Source organism: Pelmatolapia mariae, linkage group LG7 (genome assembly GCF_036321145.2).
Source record: "Pelmatolapia mariae isolate MD_Pm_ZW linkage group LG7, Pm_UMD_F_2, whole genome shotgun sequence".
Lineage (NCBI taxonomy): Eukaryota > Metazoa > Chordata > Actinopteri > Cichliformes > Cichlidae > Pelmatolapia > Pelmatolapia mariae.
Genome location: NC_086233.1, coordinates 13,086,445 through 13,102,483, shown reverse-complemented (window position 1 = coordinate 13,102,483; position 16,039 = coordinate 13,086,445). Strand labels below are relative to the sequence as shown.

The following is a 16,039-nucleotide window of genomic DNA, read 5'->3' as shown; positions in this document are numbered from 1 at the left end:
AGGACACTGTACACATTATAATTAATCACTGTTAGGTGTGTTTGGCTTCTTAAGGCTTGTAGTTAATGTAACAGATGAGCTACTTTAATTAGAGAGCTTTTCACAGACTTCTGAAGGTTTAATTCAGCATCTTTTAGTGGTAGCTTTAGCTAGTATTGAGTGGTATATACAGTATTATTAAGGGAAATATTAAACAAATTGACAGAAATAACAGGGTTGGTTTGCCCATGGTGTAATGTAGCCATTGTTTTCCACTGCAAAGAAGAACCATTCAGAACAACAGTGACAAAAAGAAATGTTTGATTTATACAGCATTTCAAACCAGAACCACAATTAACTGTACAAGCTCATCATTTAATACTGAAGGACCACATTTGTAAAGATTTACTGTGTTCTAGTAATTTTTGTAATTAATATGGTAATATATTAGTAAGATGTTAATATATACGTGCTTTGTGAAATATAATATAAGTGCTTTGTATAAGTGCGTCAGTTTGGGATGGATATGAGACAAAAGGCCTTAAGTTTTAAAAGGCCCCCAACATCATGTTTTTGTTGCCATATTTGTCTCTTTATAGTGTTGGGTTCAGGAATTGAGGAGGTAGACCAAAATAATGACCACTGATCCGGCCGGGTGCAATTAGACGGCATTTTAATGAATACACGCAGCGTGGAGCCAACACTGTACAGATTCAGTGTTGAACTCCCTTACAATTGTCAGAACCCAATATTTATAGGGGTGAAACAGTACAGCCCCCCTTTCTGTTGCCAGGCAGAAACCAAAACCACAATGACTTTTAACATAGTTTAAAAAGAACATCGTCTCGTCTCCATCCAGGTGCCTTCCTGTTGTCCCCGGACGCTCGCCTTCGCTGTCGCTTGTCTCTAGAACATCCTGCACCTGCTTCTTCATCAAACAGTCACATATGCACGCACAATTTTTGCAGTTGCAAGCAAAACATAAGATTAACTTTTACCTATATAACTGAGTCTATCTACGATGTGTGTGTGTGTATGTGTCAGCCTCTGCTTGCACTTTGTTTCACCTCTCAGCTCCCCAGCTAGACCTTAACCTTTCCACTAGACAGAAGGCCAGCACAACTGAAACTATGTGTGTGCCGATCTTGACTTATATGTAAAATGTATAAAACAAATGTTCCAATCCAATACAACTACTTAAAGCTTAATCAGCGATAAATGCATAAAAAATAACCTGCTCTTAACTTGCACTTAGACTCTGGTTTCAGTTTCGCTTCTGCAGAAGCATGCCCTGCAGACGTGTTTCCTGTCAGCCTGCAACTCCGCCTGTCACCCACTGAAGACTATGTGTAAGAATATAAAAACATTCAAAAACCTTTAAATTATAGATTCAACTCAACAATTTAAAGTGGTTCTTCTTGGACCTAGAATAAAGACTTATATAATACCAATATATTTGAACATCTGAATGCATCTAAATGCAACATCACTATTAATAATGAAATGGTAATGATGATTATAAAAATAGCAGCAAATAATAGCAGGAAAATATTTCTACTCCTCTCAATTCCCTCTCTCGACCTCTGGACCACCAGAGGTCGCCATACATTATGTTGGGTCACTCCTTGGCCCATTCATCTGCTTCCCTATCCACCCATGACGTCATATACATTAGGATCACTTTTCCCACTCTGACCCTCTCTTGGCATTCTGTGACTTAGCGGACCAGACAACCCCATGTCATACATTCTAATTTTTACTTTATCATACTTAACCAAAATATATAAGCTTTCCCCATTTACTTCTATTTTAAGACAAAAACTTCACCAAGCATTTGTTATTCTGTAACTGCATTTTATGTAACAAGACTCATGTAGGGCCGCATGTGTTATCTCAATATTTTACATGTCACACAGTTTAGTTACAGGCAAAACTCCTATTCAAACAGAGGCTAAATGGATTTGAGGCCTTTGGCCTGGAATCAATACTGTCATGTGTGGTTATGGACTCTATATGTCTGTAAGCGTGTGCGGCCTTCCATGCTCTGTCATCTTGCACAATAAATTGCTTGGACATCGCGCCAAACAAAGCTTCTGACCTTCAGTTATTGACTTGAGCAACATTTCTTTAATAAGCACAAAATGCAATGTGTATGAAATCATTTCTATGTATGTAATCTTCAATGCTATTCCTTTGGGTCAGTGACACTTTTAACATCCTCATAAAAAGCTCTCCTCTACCCTAGAAATAAATCTATTTAATATCTGTTTCTAAAGCCTACATTATAACAACTTATTCTACAAATCAAAAGAAATCACACATTTCTGCTCATCAAAATTTCACTAATCTTCCCCGTTATTATTGTTATTCCCACAGTTTCCCTTTAAGTTTGGTGTACAACTTCTTATGGACACCCTTTATCTTCTGAACAGAATTCAGTTCATTTTACTCCTTCAGCTTAGACATAAAAATAACAATTCCTGCCTCAGTTTTACCATATCTAAATTATCACAAAAAACCCCATAATTATAAACTCATCCTAAAACCCATTTCAAATTAAATCCCCCTTTTTATTTGGACTTCACATGTGTGTCCAAATAAAACTCAAAATGCATCACCCAGGCTTAAGAAATTAAAGGGAAAAAAGGTTAGTCATATCATCTCTCTAAACACTCAAACACTACAGCCATCCTCCTCCCAGGTATTTTGCCCTAAAAACCTGTGTTTAAGGAATAAAATCAATCTAATCATTATGTCAAATCTTCTCAAACTCCTTGCTTCATGCAAAGTCTGGATCCTTGGAACTTCCTGGAAACAAAAACCTGTACTTTACATTTCATAACCAACTCTCCCCCTTTATGATCCAATCTGTGTTATAAGAAAGAAACCCCAAAACAGCACAATCATCAAACAAATACATTATAAAAAATAGCAGCAGAAATATCAGCATAATACGAATCTAACCCCAGTCAGTAAAGCAGAAATTCCCTCAAAGCAACTCAAAAGTCAGCATCCCCCGAATTAAGTCTCCCCCTTGTCCTGCTTATGACAAAAGCAAAACAAAGCATCCCATTTCTCTTCCTGGCATGGTAAACTGTTTGTCCACATTCATTCATCCCCTCTTTGGTCCAGTCACTCACATTCACTCACACGCATTCACACATGATGTTTGCTGATATCGAGCCTCCAAATAATCAGATACTCCACATCAGCAAAATGAGCTCAATCATTTGTTTTATTTCGTTGTCCTTTTTAGGAAAATAGTCCTTTAGGCTTTTGTCTGGATTGAATCGCTACAATCCTTTTAGACAGAGACTCACAGCCAATCAGGTCCCCACGATGGACTCCTCTTCAGCCAATTACAATCTGAAAAGCCCACCTTACCTTTTGTTCTCCCGAGAATTTTGTCAGCGCTGCTCACCCTCTTCCAGGCCTGCTTCAGAACAAAAAATGAGAAAAAGAGAGCTGCTTATTAGCTCATCAAAGTACAAAACAAAATCACCTGACAGGTTTTTTCTAAGTGCACTACTACAAAAACTATGGGCCCTTTTCGACATGTCCATGTTTATTAAAACTCCTTCTATTAAAATAAAAACAGCAACCTCACAAATCTTAACCAATCCCAAATGTCACCCGTTCAACACACCGAAAACCCCGTCAAAAGCTGCACCGTTTTCCACACAAGGTCTCCCTAGACACTTCACCATACTTACATTCAGCATAAGATATACACCCATTACAACAACGTATCATCACTACATTATAAATATCCTGTCCAAATCTGCATCTCTGAACAGACCTGACCACCGTAATCAATTATCCTGTTACTTTACCATTATATATTTCGCCCAATAATCCTCAACCGCCACTGCTCTCTCTCGAACTGAAAGCCTCCGAGACACAGACACAGGAAGTGTCTTTGTCACTCACTCACTCCAGCTAATTTGCATAGTGACTCACAGCTCAACAGCCAACTTCACAAGAAAAATGCATGTTTAAACCTTATCACATTATTGAATTATTTTCATTTTCTTTCTATACTAATCCCTTGCTTTGATCATTCAGTGCAAGAGCACTCCTGACTCACTCTTATAAAAACTACTTTAATCACTGTTCTGTTTGTTTTTTCCATAACTCACTCCCTTGTCATACAGCTTCTTTTGAGTCAACTTCAAGCTTTTATCTATCTTATTAAACATTCACACCATTCTATCACTCATACAATTAGCAAGCTGATTTAATTGCATGTGTTTGTGTCCTTTAGCCAAGTTTAATCACTATCTTTGCATTACTCTTCACAAGCTTGTCTCTATCTTCTTAAGGTTAGTGCATCTTCTGTTTGTGTGGGTCATTTTGTATGTGTTGCTTTGCAGTATTTCAGACTCCTTCACAATTCTCCAGTTAAACAGTCAGTTTTCTCCTTCCCGAATTACTAGCCCAAACTTTTCGATTTCCCACCTTAAATAACAGCCCTCCTGGTCTTCAGCCAGGAGTTAGGGCTTGCTTTCAGGTTCCTGGACACATCATGCTGTGAACAATTCAACCAGAAACTTGCCTTAACATATCCATTGATGTTAACCTATAATTTCTTCCGACCGCGGCTGTGGAGAATTGGTCCAGGTCTGCTTTACTCCTGAAAATAACAAAACTGAGACATTTTCATTATTATCACGGGTACCTAAACGACCCATTTCTCTTTCTCTGGTCAGAAATACCAACTTATGTCATGTATGTAAGCGTGTTCTTCCTTGCATTATGGGGTCATGTAAATGCAGTGTAAGCTGTTTCTTCATTGCATTTTAAATTGTAATCAGCTTTACTTAATGCGTCTTTCCTCTGAGTTCTGGATTCAAACTATCTCACTTCTGCTTCTCTCCAAAAATAATTTCACATGTAACAATTTGTGCATGTGTGTTTTCTATTCATTAATGTAGTTGTCAGTTATTTACTTTCATTATTTTTACCTTTTCTATTATTTACCTGTTTGTTGTGACGTGGTGGACCTCCCTAAACCACCAAAAGTCCAGCCTTCAAATTTCAACCCAATCATATCCTATATACTCGCAGTCAAACTTGTCCTGCTTCACCTGACACCGGTCCCTCTCTTCACAGTGTCCTGTCCGGCCTTCAAAGCTCCAACAAACACAGTCTGTTTCTTCTCTGTTTTGATGTTTCAGTATTCTTCTTTTAAGTTGAGTTCCAGTCTGGCAAAATATCACGTTCAGGGCCTTCGACTCAGTGCCCCCCAGTCATGTGACACTTTTCATTACCAGCCTCCAGTTTCCCCGTGCATGTTTTGTCACGTGGTTTCCTTCATTCTGCTTCTGGAGTCGTCATACAGTCATATTTTATTTGCACTTTTTTTACTTCTCCATCCATCTTTTCAGTCTTCTCTCTCAAGATTACCTCACGCATGGCAAATCTGAGAGTCAGTGCCTTCAAGCAGACATATCCCACTGTTCTTCACCAGCAACTGGGCATATTGCATCACGTGCTTTCATTCATACTGCTGGACTCATCAGTCGTCGTCAGTGTTAATGCTTTCACTTGCACTGCCTTTTGGCTGCAGTCAATTCTTCCATGATGTTCTGTCGGTCTTCCTCAGGAGATTAACTGTCCTTTAAGCTTCTTCTCAGAGTCCGGACAAAGTGACAGGTGAAGCTATCAACTTTTAGCCAAAAAACTGGCCTGTTTTCCCAATTGTGTTGATCTATGCTTTTGCTGCTGAACTCAGGGTTCCAGGTTTAAAGACCTCCACCTGTATTAACACACTAAAGCATACAATTAATATCCTTTTCATTTCTTTTCTCTTCTGTGCTTTCTCCACCCAGAGTTTAACTCGTCTCTCTCTCTGGGTTCTCTCTTCACACACTCCGTTCCTTTTATGGGCATGCAGCCCCGGTTACACACACACACAGGCACACAGAGCCATATTTCCTGTTTCTTCAGACTAATCTAACTCTTTTGTTTTTCATCGTATTTATAGTCTACAGACCCTCTTTAATTCTACTAAATCTTCATCTAAAAACAATACAGCTTTAGTTCACTCACACTTTTAAATAGAGCTCTTTTGTCATTCAGTAATCGTCTCACACATTGCCTTTTCTCTTAAACTTCCACTTTTTCACTCACTCTACTATCAGCCTCCTGAGTGTTATTATTACCTATTTACTTATTTTATACAAATCACGCACAGTCACTCAAATACTTACATCATTCACACAGTTAAAATCACTGAAAGAATAAAACACACCAGCATTTGTGGCTCAAGATAGGTTACTACTTTAAAATAATATATTGGTCTTAGGTACTGTACAATGCACTCAATCTATATATATATCAATCAAAAGTCAGTCAACTCCTATACATCTACAGTAATCAATCCACACTCTATTTATACAATTCTAGTGAGCAAAACCAGCATCTCAGTCATAGGCATTCAGCAAAATTTACAGACAATAGTTATAAAGCTCAATACTCTCGAAACTGAAACCACCCTCTCTGCGCGTCACCGCTGCTCATTTGCATTTACACACCATCAGTGCACATCCGGCAGTGCACTGCTGACACAGACATTCCTCTCAAACAAAGATCTCATAGTTTATATTTACAGAGACGTCTCATAATTACAACTGCACAGATTTTAGGCCTTGTAGTTCCTACCTAATTTAGATGAATTTATCCTAACGGTCCAACCGATAAAGCCTCTGCTTTTTTGCGACCAATTCACCAGGCCAGACTCGAACTGCTCTGTCCAGATTTCTAACCCTAACTTAATTTACCAGTACCCAAACAAGCGCAAATAGGAGACTCGAACTCCTAGCAGTTTTTGAGGTTCCCAAAATTCTCACCCGCTGTCGACGGTACTATCCCTACTCGTTGGTAGGTCAAGGGTCAGCGTCCTGCCCAGGCGCAAGCGTTACCAAGGGGAAAATGCGCTTCTTAACAGACGCCGCTGTCGTCCTAGAACAATTTAGAGTAATTTAAACAACAATCTATCCCCATAACAGGAATAATATTGAGGCCGATCTATCCTTGCGGACATAGGAGACTCGAACTCCTGAAATGACCATCACAAGATAGACCAAATGACCAATGGGACTTGAACCCACCAAAAATGACCAAATGCCCTGCTTTTCTACGTGAGACTTGAACTCACTTTAATTCTTTTCCTTTTCTTTGGGACTCGAACCCAGTACTTTTACTTATAACTTTCATTTCTTTATCATTACTTCAACTTCAGTTTCCATGAGATTTTCACCAAAATCAAAACAGACATTCACCAGTAATTTCAGTGATTAGGCTTTAATTTGACATGCCCAATGTGACACCTTTTGGAAATATATTTCAACAGGCAGTGTCTTACCTTTAAATGCCCCGGGGAATGCCTCCTCACTTTCACTACTGACTAGCGTCTGCCCGTCTAATCACCACGGACCCCGGATCTCTCCGTCTACACCTCCAAAATCCCCCTTTTTCCACCGGACGAGCCCCCAAATGTTGGGTTCAGGAATTGAGGAGGTAGACCAAAATAATGACCACTGATCCGGCCGGGTGCAATTAGACGGCATTTTAATGAATACACGCAGCGTGGAGCCAACACTGTACAGATTCAGTGTTGAACTCCCTTACAATTGTCAGAACCCAATATTTATAGGGGTGAAACAGTACAGCCCCCCTTTCTGTTGCCAGGCAGAAACCAAAACCACAATGACTTTTAACATAGTTTAAAAAGAACATCGTCTCGTCTCCATCCAGGTGCCTTCCTGTTGTCCCCGGACGCTCGCCTTCGCTGTCGCTTGTCTCTAGAACATCCTGCACCTGCTTCTTCATCAAACAGTCACATATGCACGCACAATTTTTGCAGTTGCAAGCAAAACATAAGATTAACTTTTACCTATATAACTGAGTCTATCTACGATGTGTGTGTGTGTATGTGTCAGCCTCTGCTTGCACTTTGTTTCACCTCTCAGCTCCCCAGCTAGACCTTAACCTTTCCACTAGACAGAAGGCCAGCACAACTGAAACTATGTGTGTGCCGATCTTGACTTATATGTAAAATGTATAAAACAAATGTTCCAATCCAATACAACTACTTAAAGCTTAATCAGCGATAAATGCATAAAAAATAACCTGCTCTTAACTTGCACTTAGACTCTGGTTTCAGTTTCGCTTCTGCAGAAGCATGCCCTGCAGACGTGTTTCCTGTCAGCCTGCAACTCCGCCTGTCACCCACTGAAGACTATGTGTAAGAATATAAAAACATTCAAAAACCTTTAAATTATAGATTCAACTCAACAATTTAAAGTGGTTCTTCTTGGACCTAGAATAAAGACTTATATAATACCAATATATTTGAACATCTGAATGCATCTAAATGCAACATCACTATTAATAATGAAATGGTAATGATGATTATAAAAATAGCAGCAAATAATAGCAGGAAAATATTTCTACTCCTCTCAATAGTCATCCTGTTTGTGTAGATGTGTTCAGCTCATTGTGGTAGTTTTGCATCTTGTACATAGTTTCTCTGTCTTAATGTTGACATGTTTTGTTTTTGTAATCTGGGCCCTGTGGCCTGTTTTATGAAGAGAGTTGAACATATCCAGGGTGTCTTTTTGTAATCTGGATTCATCCACTAACCTGGTTATTAGCTGGTTATCAGCTTGTACATTTCATTATTTTTTAAAAGAGAGTTTTCTGCTGCCTGGATTGTTATTAGCTGTTTGAGAGCATGTAAAGAATAAATATAAAAATAGAATTCAAATGAAGGCTTAGAGCTGGAAATTTGGAACATATCCTGCTCAACAACAGTACAATTTACCATGGCAATATACCCTCATAAGAAGCTAACTACCTTCATGATACAAAACACCCCAGGATTAACCAGTGGAAATATGGTTAAAGAGGTTAAGTAATACAAACTTCCGTGTTAGAGGAAACACACTGTAAAGTAATACAGTATTACAAGTGTGCATTTTAGGCACTTTGGTGGGTAAGATTGGAACAGAGCTACTACATTTAAAAAAAAAAAGTTTAGCCTATTTGAAGGAAAGAAAGGTGTCATAAATGTAGACTGTGTAAATTAACAAACTTAGCAATATCACAATTCTATCTTTTAGACATGTGAGAATAATGGATTGTAACCGACTATTTCTTTAAATTTATATTTAAAAGACAGTGTTAATTTTTCACCTACAGACTCAGTTGTGTTTAACAGCCTGAGAGTAAAAAATAAATAAATAAATAACACCAGAACGTAATGGGTAGGCTTAGTTTATGTGCAAATGGCATATAAAGTCCACAGGTACAAATAGTTTTTCTGGTTTGGGATTGTATATTAAAACCTAAAGAACAATAAAATTGCTGTAAAATTGTTTGGAATTAACAGAAAAAATCTAATCTTGGTGTAGGCTCTGCTTGGCCTACCTCTACCTGTAGGGAGAGCTCCTGAGCTATCCATCCACTGACTGACGTTTCTGTATTTGACTGGTGTATGTGGTAAAAGCACATGGTACTACAAACATACACAGAAGCAAAACAGTCAAATTACTTTCTGGGGCTATTTATCAAGTCAAATTCTGAAGTTTTGTTTGATAATTGTACCTCCACTCTGCTCAAACTGGATAATAATGGCCTTTATAATTACTGATTGCTGCACTATAATCTCTTGAAATTAAAGATGTACAGAATTATAATTGATCCACAATCTAAAGAAGCATGACGTCATGATGTAAAATGATGCTGGTTTATTTCTTAATCATTGGAAACTCTGTCATTGTAGAATTTTAATAAAGAAATTTTTATTCATAAATACAAACCTTTTGTACTGTTTTTTAATACAGTATCCCTTATGTTCAAGCATATGCAAGTGTGGTATTACAGAAACACATAATAATCAGTACGTGACTGCAAACTTTCAGCTTTAATTCTGTTTGTTTAACAAATACTTTAGATTAGACACTGTTTGGGAATTACATACATTTTTTTTACATAGTCCCTCATTTTCTGAAGCGTCAGTGACAGCCTGAAGTATATAAGCCATAGACATCACCATGAAATCAAACCATGTGAAAGGAACAAACGTTCAATTCGTTTTAAAATTCGCATGCTGTGACTAAAGAAAAATGTCTGTGTCTGTGCACATCACTTTAAAAGAGGAAATCGGTCAGAATGCTTCGTAATGTGTTCAGTTAGGGTTGTTCCCTGGACCCAGGCATCGGCAATACAAAATAAAAACAAATAAACACAAAAAGACTCACATAAAGAGACAAAATAACCAAAATAGACAAAATGGCACAGAGACAAGACGATATGATAACCGTTGTATTTGTATTCATTTTGGCACGTTCGGCCCCTCAGAAATAATTTTACCTCAGACCTAGTAAGTACAGTTTTGATAAGTGGTGTGGCCACTGGGTGACGCTACAGGAAAGGACTTTTAACGTTATTGGCTTATTACATAACAGCTGATTAGCGAATATTAGGATCTAATAATAAATAAAGATGGCTAATAAACACTAAACACTGTGCACTGGGAAAAAAAATCCGTGACAATGCAGTGATACAGTAATGTAATAGTCAACCTCGGAAATTATTAGGCTTTTCCACATCTTAACTGAACTGATGCAGACAGCTTATGTAATTATTATCGTTATACAAACGGGCTATATCCTGGCTCCACAGAGTTTGTCTCTCAGGAAATAAATAAATAAACGTCCCCTGCATCTAGCATCCCTGGCCGGGCTTGGTGCCAGCGGGATGCAGGCTGGTGCAGGATGAGGATGGAGGGGGGATGTACACAGATGCCATGTGCCTTTACATAACAGCAACTGGCTTTGGATACAATTGGATGGATGAGAAATCGGTGGCCAGCAACAGCAGCAGCGTCCGTCCTGCTGTGTGCCGCAGTGCCCCGAGCCCAGCGGGGAGTAACGTGGCCGGGGACTGAGGTGGGGGGAGGCGGGGCGGGGTGAGTGTGAGTGTTGCTGCAGAAAAATGATAGCAAAGCGTCACCAGGAGCGTGTGTGACCTGCAAGGAGCGTGAGTGTGTTTGTTTATCAGCTCTACATGTCGCTGTCCGGCAGTCGGTGTTAATGTGTGTGTGTGTCCGTGTATGAGTGAGCGTATGTGAGAGATAGCGGGAATGGGGGGAGAGGGAGGAGCTGCTTGGACATGAGTAAATGACGTCAGCTCCCAGGTCGCCGAGCACAGAAACAAACATGGCGACAGAATGGAGTGGACAGCAGGGTTACATTCTCACCGTGGTTATCTGTCTGTGGAGCGGCCGGACAGAGTCGGTGGCAGCCGCTGGGCCCGGTGTCAGCGGTGGAAGGGGAGGCGGCGGCGGAGGCGGTGGGAGTCAGGTGCTCGGCATGAGGCTGGAGAGGAGCAACAAGCCGGCCAGCACCACTGACGAGGGTGTCATCCAGGTGACCGAGGAGAGCTCCTTGCAGCTCCGGTTTTACGGGGTCCAGCTTCACTCGAGCGCCTGGACTCAGATCCAGTTCACGGAGGTCAAGAAGGAGGAGGAGGAGGATGAGGAGGGGGCGGTGGTGGCGGCTGCCCGGGGCGGCAGCGGCATGATGGACGCGCTCGATAAAACTTGTGCGGATTTCACGCAGGACATCACCGTCGGGAACTTCATGAACGTGAGCAGCCGGGGCACGTCGGGACTGCTCAACGTGCACATTAAACCGCTGCGCAAAAGCGACCAGAAGAAAGAATACGCTCTGTGCACGCTGAACACGGACGGCAGGTGGGTGCAGTTGGAGGACAGCGATGGCCGGATGCTGGTGGTGGAGGAGAAGAAGTCGCTGCTACCCATGTGGCTGCAGGTCATCATGATCTCGTGCCTGCTGGTCCTCTCAGGCATGTTCAGCGGGTTGAACCTGGGGCTCATGGCGCTGGACCCCATGGAGCTGCGGATCGTTCAGAGCTGCGGCACCGAGAAGGAGAAGAAATATGCGAGGAAAATCGAACCGATCCGCAGCAAAGGCAACTATCTCCTATGCTCGCTTCTCCTGGGTAACGTCTTGGTGAACACCACCCTCACCATCCTCCTCGATGACCTCATCGGGTCAGGTCTGGGCGCCGTGGTCGCCTCTACAATTGGCATTGTCATATTTGGGGAGATCGTCCCCCAGGCGCTGTGCTCGCGTCACGGGTTGGCTGTGGGAGCCAACACGATCATGCTCACAAAGTTCTTCATGTTCCTTACCTTTCCTCTGTCCTTTCCCGTCAGCAAGCTGCTGGATTTCCTGCTGGGACAGGAGATCGGCACTGTGTACAACAGAGAGAAGTTGGTGGAGATGCTTAAAGTGACAGAGCCTTATAATGACCTGGTCAAAGAGGAGCTTAACATGATCCAGGGAGCCCTGGAGCTCAGGACCAAAACTGTGGAGGATGTGATGACTCCCTTAGCCAACTGCTTTATGATCCAGGCAGATGCTGTGCTGGACTTCAACACTATGTCAGAGATCATGGAGAGCGGATACACGCGCATACCCGTGTATGATGAGGAGCGGTCCAACATCGTGGACATCCTGTATGTGAAGGACTTGGCTTTCGTGGACCCGGACGACTGCACAAACCTAAAGACCATCACCAAGTTCTATAACCACCCTGTGCACTTTGTGTTTCATGACACAAAGCTGGATGCCATGCTGGAGGAGTTCAAGAAAGGTGGGTGTGCATTGACATAATCTAACACCTGATGATGTTTTGTTCTGAAAATCTGCAGCCTTCATATCACCAGGGACCTAAACCTGTGTGAGCTCGACAGCCCCCCCTCTCTCTGTTCACCAGCACTATTGATTAGTGGAACACCACAGCCTACACACACACAAAGCACATTTCATCATCGGGGCACATATTGTACTACTCTTATAAGGGGTCAGGGTTGAGCTTTTAACCTGCACACACCTGATAAGGCTGTCATGAGGGCAGTGTATGTTTATGCATTCACTTATTAAAGATTGGAGAGCTTTAATTGTCCCATGCACAACAATACAAGTAGCATAGCTGCAGTATAAAATTGAAACCCAATATGAAAAGGAATAAAAAGAAACTAGACCACAAACACTTATTTGGATAAACTGTCATATAAATGACAGTTTATTAAAAAATTCCATAATATGTTTTTAACATGTGAAATAAGAAGTGCATCTAAGTTAATGTTATCATTGTGTCTGCTGAATATTTCTTTCATTAATCAAGTGATTAAGTCAGACATAAGGCCTAGATTAGTGGCTACGTGGCTGTTGGCCGTTTGGTGCCACTGGCTGATTTTGCAGGGTACAAAAATGACCAGTAAGGTACATACATACATACATACATACATACATACATTTTTCACTGTATGTGAAAAAAGTAGTATCAAGAGATAACGAGATTAGCTGTGGTCCACCCACCCAATTTCTGAAATGCTTTTCTAATTCGGTGCACATCTGAATATTTGATAGTTTTCCCTTCATCCTAGTGACCAAAATACTACCCAGAGCTTAAACCACAATAAGATGGTTACAGTCAATGTGCGCTGCTGGTGGTCTCTTTGATATCCTAGCATTTTTTTGTAATGATGTTAGCCTGGCTCAGTGTGGAAAAAGTTATTGACCACATAAAGCTAAACTGAGAATCTAATTGAGCTTTATGTGGTGAGGGTGACACCCCCGAAGTGTTGGGTCATAAAATTGCTTAGCAATATCTTGAACTCGCAGTTCACACTGATGTAAAGAAAAACAGCAACTTGCAGTTCAGACCTAAGAAAAAGTTATCTTTTCTATTATTTTTGTTTGAAAAACATTAACAATTAATTTCTAGAAAAACTGCTGATCTTGTGCTTTTCAGTGTCAGATAAAAAGTAGGGCAGCATTTATTTTTCTTATCAGTAAATCCGCATATTTAGATAATTAATGGCGATTCATTTTTGCCTTCGAATAATTCAGTACACACTCTTCAGCCACTTGGAACACTAGAAATCTAATACACAGCTTATACTTTTTTTCCCAACATTTTAGTTCTTATGTCATATTCAGATATATATCAATATATTTTAATATAAGAAACAACAGTAAAAGGTCATGTTTCTGCTGTTATGATATTTTTATAACCGATAAATCTGTTCATTCTATATTTTTGCAGAGAACTGACTGACACATCGCTATGCTATGAGAGCGCAGTTTCCTTGATTTCAATTATATCCACCCCCTCATTTGTTCCAAGACACCATGATCGTGATGACAAAAATCTTCATTTAAGCCTTCACAGTGGAACTTAATGACTCCCATGGGTGATGTTATGGTGGCTATCTCCGTCTTTTCTGTTCATGAACAATATGCCAAACTTTAGATGTTCTTAACATTTTATCCATTGTCAGTCATTTTTGGTTATTCAGTTAGCATTCTGGCTGTCAGTTTTAGTTTTTTGGAACCATAAGAGACTAGATTTAAATAGAAGCTGGCAGGCTTTATAGGTTAATGCTGTCAGGCTTGGTTAGAGTCCATAAACTGAACAAATTTATTGCACAGGCACGGATACCTGCTAATTAGACATAGGTTTACAAAATCAAACTTCAGTCACCAAATGGTCTATACCCCACAGTTGGCCATATTATTTTGCAAATTATTACATTAAAATGCTCCAGAAGGGACAGACAGTGCAAAGATAGTGTAGAGGACCAGTTCATTGACTCCAATTAATGAAGATGTCGCCTAGGAGATCCCGATCAGTTATACCTGATACCCAAATTAGCCACATCACTCCAGCATCTAAATGGATATATTGTTTTTTTCTTTTTTAGTACAGTACAGTTGTTATGAAGGAGGAAAGTGTTCATATAGGACAAAACCATTTTTATGCTAAATAGTAAAAATGCTTTTGATAATGTAAAGTTGGGTATCAGCCTCAAGTTACTTCTAGAGGAACTGCAGTTTTTGTCACTTCACATTTACTTCATTTTTCATCCCAAAGCTTCCCACTTGGTGTTAACATACTTGAGCTGTGCAAGTTTGCATATAAGCACAGCTCAGTGATAAAGGTAAAGCAGAATCCGCACCATTTAAAACAATGTCAGCAAAAGTTAAAAATGAATTTGTGGCAGGGCTGTGATGTTGGATTGCATTGAATCTGACTAGTAAAGTGGCTTTAAGTGAATGTAAAAGTAATTTTAAAAAAATGGTGAAAAATCAAGAATAAAAATGTCACCATCAGAAGCATTTCAGCTTACCAGAAACAACAAACTAAAATATTTATAATTGTGTGCTGTAATGACTTAAACCTAAGTGGCCACAAGTTACTCATTTAATTAAATCTGGCTGTGGATACCACTGATCATCTCTAGTCAGAGATCATCTCTAGCCTAATCGCTCAAATCATCTGATTTGTGCTGTTTGATGGGATGAAAATCGGCACGTTCAGCCGTACAGGAGTAGTGCCAGAAATCCACTGATATACACACCTTGAAAGCTGAGCTTAATATCATAACAGCCTTGGCGCTGCAGGTGATTGTGATGGTCTTGCAACATATCAATGTGTTTTTTTTCCCAGAGACATTAAAAACATTGCATTTCATTCTTTGACATTACATTTATAAGGCTGTAGATATGAAAACAACTACATTATGAAGCTCAGTCATTGTGGAACTGGCTGCATGCCTCATTTCCACCCGAAATTGCAAAAGAATTAGTGTAATTTCAGCTGTCATTGCAAATAAGCATAACCTACAGCTGTGGCTTTTTATAGCATTAAAGCCTAAGTCCTGCACGCATCATGCATAAGCCTAAATAAAGTGCCATTTGTCAAATTACCATGATAATAGCAAAAGAGGAAATCAAGGTCTCCATAGTATTTTAGGCAATCTGATGTCAATAATTCAGTTTAAAAATTGGATTTTTATATTTCAGCCCATTAATCTTCAACAACATGAGCACATTTTTGATGAGAGACACTTTTTGTTTAAGGTTAGAAACTGAACTTGTCTGCTAAAAATGTGCTGCAAGGAGATGGCATTCGAACTTCCTGTGGTGAGTGGGACTGATGGTGGTAGTAGTGCTGTCTG

General features: G+C 40.1%; 1 protein-coding gene across 4 annotated transcripts in view; it reads left to right on the top strand.

Moving 5' to 3' along the window:
• Positions 1-10,567: 10,567 nt before the first annotated feature.
• The window catches only part of LOC134630564 (metal transporter CNNM4-like), a 37,084-nt gene continuing 31,612 nt past the window's right edge, over positions 10,568-16,039 (top strand). For 3 of the 4 annotated variants that reach the window (XR_010094303.1, XM_063477952.1, XM_063477954.1), the window contains exon 1: positions 10,568-12,666. Coding sequence is in view for 3 of the 4 variants with exons in the window: in XM_063477952.1 (XP_063334022.1) it covers positions 11,166-12,666 (1,501 nt within the window). In the remaining variant the exon portion in view is untranslated. The remainder of the gene's footprint in view (positions 12,667-16,039) is intronic. The other variant, XM_063477953.1, reaches the window with a different exon arrangement.